The following is a 7,466-nucleotide window of genomic DNA, read 5'->3' as shown; positions in this document are numbered from 1 at the left end:
TTTGTATTATCCAATATTTTTGTTTTCCTAATTTTCTCTAGTGTATTTTTATCTGATTTAATGGACCATGGGAATTTATTTGGTCCCTCAATTAGGATGAACTTTTTTATATTATCGAATATTTTGACCTCGCAGTTTTGAAGATGCTGCCTGTGTACCTTGTAATTTTTTGTATTATCCAATATTTTTGTTTTCTCTCGTGTATGTTTCTCTCATTTAATGGACCATGGAATTTATTTGGTCCCTGAATTGTATAGTAATTGTCAAGTCCTTGTTATTTAATGTTAACCAGTTTGATATATCTTTTCTCCTTGCAAATGAGATTGAGAAAAAGTCAAAATGGATACATACTTCCCAAAGCATGCCCTATAAATGCAATGTGCACCCATATCCCAAATTTTAGGAGAGCACACACTATAAAACATAGATTTGCATGCTTACATATGTATATCCAAACATGTTTTGGCAAGACCAAAAGACAATGGTTTGAGAAGATTTATTTATTTTTTTAAATAATTTTTTGTTTGAATTATGGACATTTATTTTTTTAAAATAATTTTTTATATTGTGTCTAGAGAGACAATAGTTTGAATTATGGACATTTATTTTTTTTAAATAATTTTTTATATTGTCTCTAGAGAGAGACAATAGTTTGAATTATGGACATTAATAAATTTTTTTATTGTTGGACATTTATTTATTTTTTAAAATCAAATTGTCTACAATAATAATATGTGTTCTATATTGTTTTTATGGAGACAAATTTTTGGAACATTATATTTTGACACACCCACTTAGAGACAATATTTAAGACAATATTTGATTTTATTTTTGTCAAGTTAACACAATTGACTCAAATATTTTCTTAAATATTGTCTTAAAACCCCGCTACATGTAGTAGTGTGGGAAGATGAACGAATTGAGGGAGATTTTTGGAAAATTATTTCGAGCAGAGGAACATTAGGACAATGTTCAATCTTGGGGGGATGTGATGTCTCCCATAAATGTAAATACTTAATTGCTGCATTGAAACAAATTGAATAGGTTAAATTATATTTATATTTAATTTATCTTGATTTAAAGGCATAAAAATGGAATGCTGGAATTATGGCAGAAATAGTTTAATTAAAAATAAATGAGAAATAATTGTCAAAATATGATAGTCCTTTACCCAACCATAACTATTTTTTTTTTTGAGAAATTTAATTCCAAGAAATGGATCAAGAGGGTTAGAGGAATCTGAGATATGGAAGGAGAAAACAATAGGAATTGCTAGACTGTGCTATAGTGACAGAGAGTGGAACTGTAGCTAAGTCTGGTAAAGACAAGATAGCTACTACTAGAAAAGAAAATAGTCTTGAAGAGAAGACCCTGTGAAGGGGTAGCTCTAGGGGAGACTTAAACTAAGGCAAGCGCCAGTCTCAAGGTTGAGAGGCAAACATTGAAATATTTATGACCAATTCATCTACGTTATAAGTGGAACATATAATTACAAATAGATTTTTCTAGATATTTTCATGGTAGGATTATCCTTAAAAATAGTGTTAGAATTTCGTGCTTAAAGAATTATATTGTTAGACTACATATGAACAAAGGATTTGCTGTTAGTTGCAAGTAAAGTAAGTTGTAGTTGGAAAAATTACTTTCATGAGAATGACAGTATCTTTGTAAGGAAATATTATTAACCACTGCTAAATTATCTCTGTAAGGAAATATTATTAACCACTGCTAAATTATAAGGACAGTCCAGTTCTATTAAATTTAAAGATACAAAAAGCCATAGATGACAATATCAATGGATTATAAAAGCAGAAAAAACAGAATAGAATGACCAAACTTGATCATAAAAATTGTCGACTAAAGCCCTTGAGGCTTTAAGAAGAATCTAGAACTATAAAATTGGAGGATGTGATAAAATATATGTATTCATTATTCATAGGAAATTATAGACAAATCATGACAATCCTATGAGTGCTGGTAGGCAAATTTGGAAAAAGCCCAAACTTTGCATAAGATTTTGATACTATGGTACCCTGAAGAAATGTCGGAGACCATAAAATATCAATCTATAGAAATGTCATTATCTAGTTCCGCGGCATGATAACGTTGACTTAACCATATATATATAAACTAACTTGCCATAGCGAGAAGGATTTATCCTCCTTGATATGAAAACAAGAGAAATCTGAGACTTTGGAGAAGGAAACGATAGGAGGGTTTTAGCATCAACGTCAGCTCCAAAAATGACAGAAACAGAAACTAAAACTAAAACATTGCAATTTTCAGACAAAAAGCCTTTGATAGGCCTGAAAGAATAGGTAGAAACGTCGTAATAGCTATCATGACACTGGAGCTAATGGTGATGAAGAGAAACAATAAAATTACAGTATTACAAGAAATCTGAGAAAGGAGAGTTTCATGAGAAAGAATTGGCGGGAAGTCCACGCCTTCTACTCATATATTTTAACAAAAGTTCTTAGTTTAGAATAAGGACTGAATTCAACACCAGGCAGAAAACCTCAAACAAGGGTTTCTCGCAAATAGACATACAAAGAAAAACCCAAGTTAAAAATAATTACATTTAAAAGGCTGGAAGTCTCAATGAAGCCGAAAGATAGTAAACAGTCTCATAGCCCTGCAAATGGTACATTATTCATTTAGTGAGAGAAAACTAAGTTCACAACTTTTCTCCCCATCCATTAATGAACCAGAAAACCCTCATGCATATCCTTCGATTTCCCGCTTCATAACAATAAACTTTGGCGGAAGGAACTGATGCATTTCTGAATCTAGGTCCTCTGCATCTAGGTATGGAGGACCTGACAAACAACCCATGATAGAGAATTAATCCAAGCAACATATTGAGAAATGTAAATGACATTAAAATCTCTCAGACATTTAGAGGAAAATGAGTAATTACGTGAACTAGTGGCAAGCATAATGGTACAACATCTAGCTGCAAAGACCCCATCAACAAATTCCTATGGAGGAATGGAGCGACTTCAACATTCATGGACTAACCTCAACCATAGCTAGAGAAAAAGAAAAATACTTAGCGAAGAAATCAGTTACGTAGAGGGTTTCTCTATAGAAGAACCCGAGACCCAATTCCAGAACGATAAGCGAAACAATAGAGCCCAACACCTTCGTCGGATGAGCTTAATTCGGTGCGTACTCCTCAACGTCGTTCGATCTAGTGAACGCAGGTGTGCGGTTGATGGCAGCACTTAACCAGCATATTACAGGGTATTCAATGCCTCCGAGATGCACGGGAGATAGTCTGTTAACATACGAATTTGGAAACTCATCATTAAATAAGAAAAGGGAATTCCATCTCCCGACACATTGAATACCCTATGGTATGGTGGTTAATCGCTGCCTGCGGTTGATGCTGCACATGCATCCACGCACCAAACACAAGCTAGCAACCTACGACGAATACTCGAGAGGTAGTGGCACATGGACCTAGGGTAGATGCCACCCAAAATTAAATTACATCCATTAAAGGAATTCATAAATGTACATATCTCACATACGCGGTGATTTGATTAATCACTATATGTAAATATCTTCAGAATAATTATAAGGTATGAAAGGCGTATATACCTTTCCCAAACACAAACTTACAATTATCAAATAAACCATATCTACGTCTGTACCATGAGGATCTGCTTGGATATGGTGAAAATACAATAGTGATATTTCGCATTAAGGTTTATAGTGTGGATTTTAATCTATTTTTAAAATAAAAAATAATAAAATACAAATCAAAGTATTTGATTATCTTCTTTTCATACTTGAAAAAATGAATAAGAAAAATATACTAGAATCATATTTATATTATATTTACTTTATATTTATCTTACTAGACCTAAAGTTGTGAAATAAAACTAAGATTCATATTTTTTATTTAACTTATAAACCATGTGTTAAAATTCACTTTAAAAGTTATGTGTGAAGTATGAGAATGTACTAACTTATTAATTACTCTTTAGTAAAAAAAAAAAGTTTATAATTAAAAAACTATATAATTTTTAATTTAATTTAACTCTAATTCATTTGTTAATAGAAGATATCATGCTAGTTGGGAGTGGGAGAGTTTAATGATAACCTCCCACTAGGGTTCTAATCACATGAGACGAGATTACATTGTATGTCTCATGATGCAACTATGATGTATATGTATAAGGTATGTATCAGTCTATGATGTATATGTATGAGGTATGTACAGCTCCCTATAATGTATATGTATAAAGTATGTATGGGTCCATGATATATATGTATGAGGTATGTACGGCTCCCTATGTATATTTCATGCTCTCACTGAATTAAGTCGAGTTCTTCTAAGATTTCACACCTTTTTAAAAAAAATATAACTCATCTAAAGTTCTAATTTCATATTAAGCCAAGGCTGGCTTCTGCTAGGGTTTCACACCCCTTTTAAAAAAAACTATAACTCATTTAAAATTCTAATTTCATTTAATAAAGTTTTTTACATTTACATTTTCATTTAATATAGATATTTTCTCCTATTAATTACATAATCATAACATCTCATATATTAGTTTGTATGTATTAGTGGGTGGTTGGGACGGTGCAATAATGCCCTCCCCATCCAGGTTCACGTTTATACATGTTGGGTTGTTGTCGGTTGACACAACATTTGTACAGATAATGTATTCAATGAGGATGATGTAACATGCTGGGTTGTGGTTGACAAAGTTTGTATGGATAATGTATTCAGTGATGTAATATAATGCTTCTCTCCCGGAGATTATCTCCTTAAAAAAACATCTCATATATTAGATATCATTTTGGAAATTTAACTACATTAAGTAAATCATTCACTGTTTAAACCCCTAATACTTAAAATCTCATATATTAATAACTAATTACATAAACATCACATTTAAAAAATAACTTCAGAATCACTAAATTAATAACTAATTACATAAACAGAACATTTGAAAAATAACTTCATTGTATTAGAAATACTAATCCAATTACAAAGATTACAAAATATTGTGCATGCTCCATCCAGGCAACTAAATTAACCAATAAATTACTCCAAGAAACAAAGCCTGGCTTTGCTACGAAACTCCAAACTCAGTACATCCCTAAATTACCCATCAAATTACTCCACAAAACTAAATTACCTAGCAGATCACTACCGCAAACAAACAGATTACTCTCCCAAACAAACTAGGGCTTTCTTAAATATCAATCCAATTACGTAACTGCAAACCCACTGCATCCCGAAATGATCCGACAAATTAATCCAGGAAACTAAATTACCCACCAAATAACTCCACAGAACGAACCATGGCCTTAAATCTCGACAGTTGCTGCAGATACGAAGATACCGGAAGTGCTTTCTGGACCACCACTAAGCCTAACATGAACCCACTGCCCAGTTGAGGGGTTAAACAGGTACGCCACGTCTTTGTAGGATATGTCATACCCGTTTATGAAAATCCACTTGCCCCATTGTGTAGCACTAAAATAATAGGAATGAAATCGTGGGACAGAGGCCACAACAGACCAAACATTTTTCTCACCATCATACTTGAGCACCTCTTGTCCACTGAACGCGTACAACTCCCCAGACGAGGAAGTAACCGCAATACTTTTCCAGTTATATCCGAATCTCCACATATCTTCCCGCATTCTCCAACTTCTCGCTCTCGGATCGTAAACTTCTGCAGTCCTGTTCAGTTGCCCTCCGCTTATCACCATAAATTTACCTTCCATGAAAACACCGTGGCATGCATGGCCGTGTGGTTGGTTCATATGAGGCAGAATCTCCCATGTGTTTTTCTCCACGTCATAAACTTCAGCAGCGGCCAGAGGAGTATTCCTGTCATTGATCCCGCCAGCCACGTAGACAAGTCCTGTGGAAGAAGAGACAGAGCAGGCAAAGTAGTATCGAGGTGTGGGCATGTCAGATCCGCGGCTCCAACTGGCGGACTCAAAGTCATAAATGTACACACTCTTCATCAGACTCATGTCGTGGTTACTTCCATTGTATCCACCTATGAGGACCAACTTTCGATTCACAGCCACGCACTTACACCGTCGTGGTATGCCAGCGAAGCGGGCATCGTCAATGGGAGGTAGGTTTTCCCAGGTGCGCTTCACAGGGTCATATACCATTACTACGCATGCATAATGGTGATCATGACGAGCGATCCGGTATTTTCGAATCAAGCAGAGCAGGTACTCACTTACTCGTGATATTTTTCTATCTTCATAGAATTTAGGGCTACTCACCGTAGCCTCCCAACTTCGGCAGACACCTTTCAACGTATAGAGTGATTTGTAAGGTACTCTCAATAAGCACTCACGAACGATATCATTTGGAATAAGCTCCATTAGACCACTTCAAATGCACCTGTTTCCCAATGGCCTTTACTCAAAGCTTCAGAGATCCAAGACTCTATAAAACAATGTGTTTCAAAGCTTCAGAGATCCAAGACTCTATAAAACAATGTGTTTCTTCAAGGTCGTACATTTATAGATTTAGTATTCAAATCACTCATTAAAATGGGTTCCTTGTCTTACAAACAAGGGGTCTCATACACGGCTTGACTGTGGCATTAATCTGACTAATAGACAAAATTTAATATTACAAATATATATATATATATATATATATATATATATATATATATATATCTTAAAGTTGTTAAGGTGATTTTTACCATTAAATTAATTAATTAAGCCTGTAATACAAAGATGAGTTATAATTTTTTTTAGTATATGGTATTGAAACTTGCAGTATTTTGACCTTAAAATTGGATAACACCTATAATATGGTAAAAAAAATTGTTAGATGTTTATTTTTAAATCATATATCAATTTTTTTATATAATAATAATAATAAAGTTAAATTAATTTTTGTAATAATTTGAAATCTTGGAAATATGTAATGTACCATAAGTGAAGTGTCTTGATGCTTATAGAAGTTTACTAGATAACCTTAAAACACGTTAATGGAGTCACAAGTTGACATTTTCACATATTCCTTAACATGGACTATATCTTCGCACTTCATATAAATTTTGAGTTTTTTTATTTTTTATTATTTTTTATGTTAAAATATTAAGTTATACCCACCTCACATAATTAGCTAACTACCCTAGATCCATGTTAACTTCGGATCCATGAAAGGCCTAGAGGGATGAAAACTTTGGAGGCACAAACCTCTTTTATGAGTGCAAAACTTAAGAAAATGTTTGTACCTCTAAGAGATTGAGTTAGCATGGATTTAGGCTTGTTTAATTATTAATAATAATATTATTTTTATATAATTTAACGAAGTCAAAATGTTTATATATATATATATATATATATATATATATATATATATTTTGACTTCGTTAAATTCTATATATAACAGTTTGACTGAATCAAAATGTTTAGATAACCTAATGTAATAGGAAATTACAATATCTCTTCCATACTAT

The 7,466-nt window shown here is 33.1% G+C and overlaps 1 protein-coding gene across 1 annotated transcript; it reads right to left on the bottom strand.

The window, feature by feature from the left end:
- Positions 1–5,328: 5,328 nt before the first annotated feature.
- Positions 5,329–6,372, bottom strand: LOC149242648 (F-box/kelch-repeat protein At1g80440-like). The gene has a single exon (XM_089370937.1). It carries the CDS (start codon positions 6,370–6,372, stop codon positions 5,329–5,331), a length of 1,044 nt encoding a protein of 347 aa, XP_089227063.1.
- Between the last annotated feature and the right edge of the window lie 1,094 nt (positions 6,373–7,466).

This window comes from Pinus tabuliformis, chromosome 8, assembly GCF_031772625.1.
Source record: "Pinus tabuliformis cultivar Carrire ecotype Pingquan chromosome 8, CPIR1, whole genome shotgun sequence".
In the NCBI taxonomy this organism is placed as follows: Eukaryota; Viridiplantae; Streptophyta; class Pinopsida; order Pinales; family Pinaceae; genus Pinus; species Pinus tabuliformis.
This window is presented reverse-complemented; position numbering and strand designations above follow the sequence as displayed.

Coding starts and splice junctions, on each gene's coding strand:
- LOC149242648 (XM_089370937.1), bottom strand. CDS start 6,372: ATGGAGCTTATTCCAAATGATATCGTTCGTGAGTGCTTATTGAGAGTA.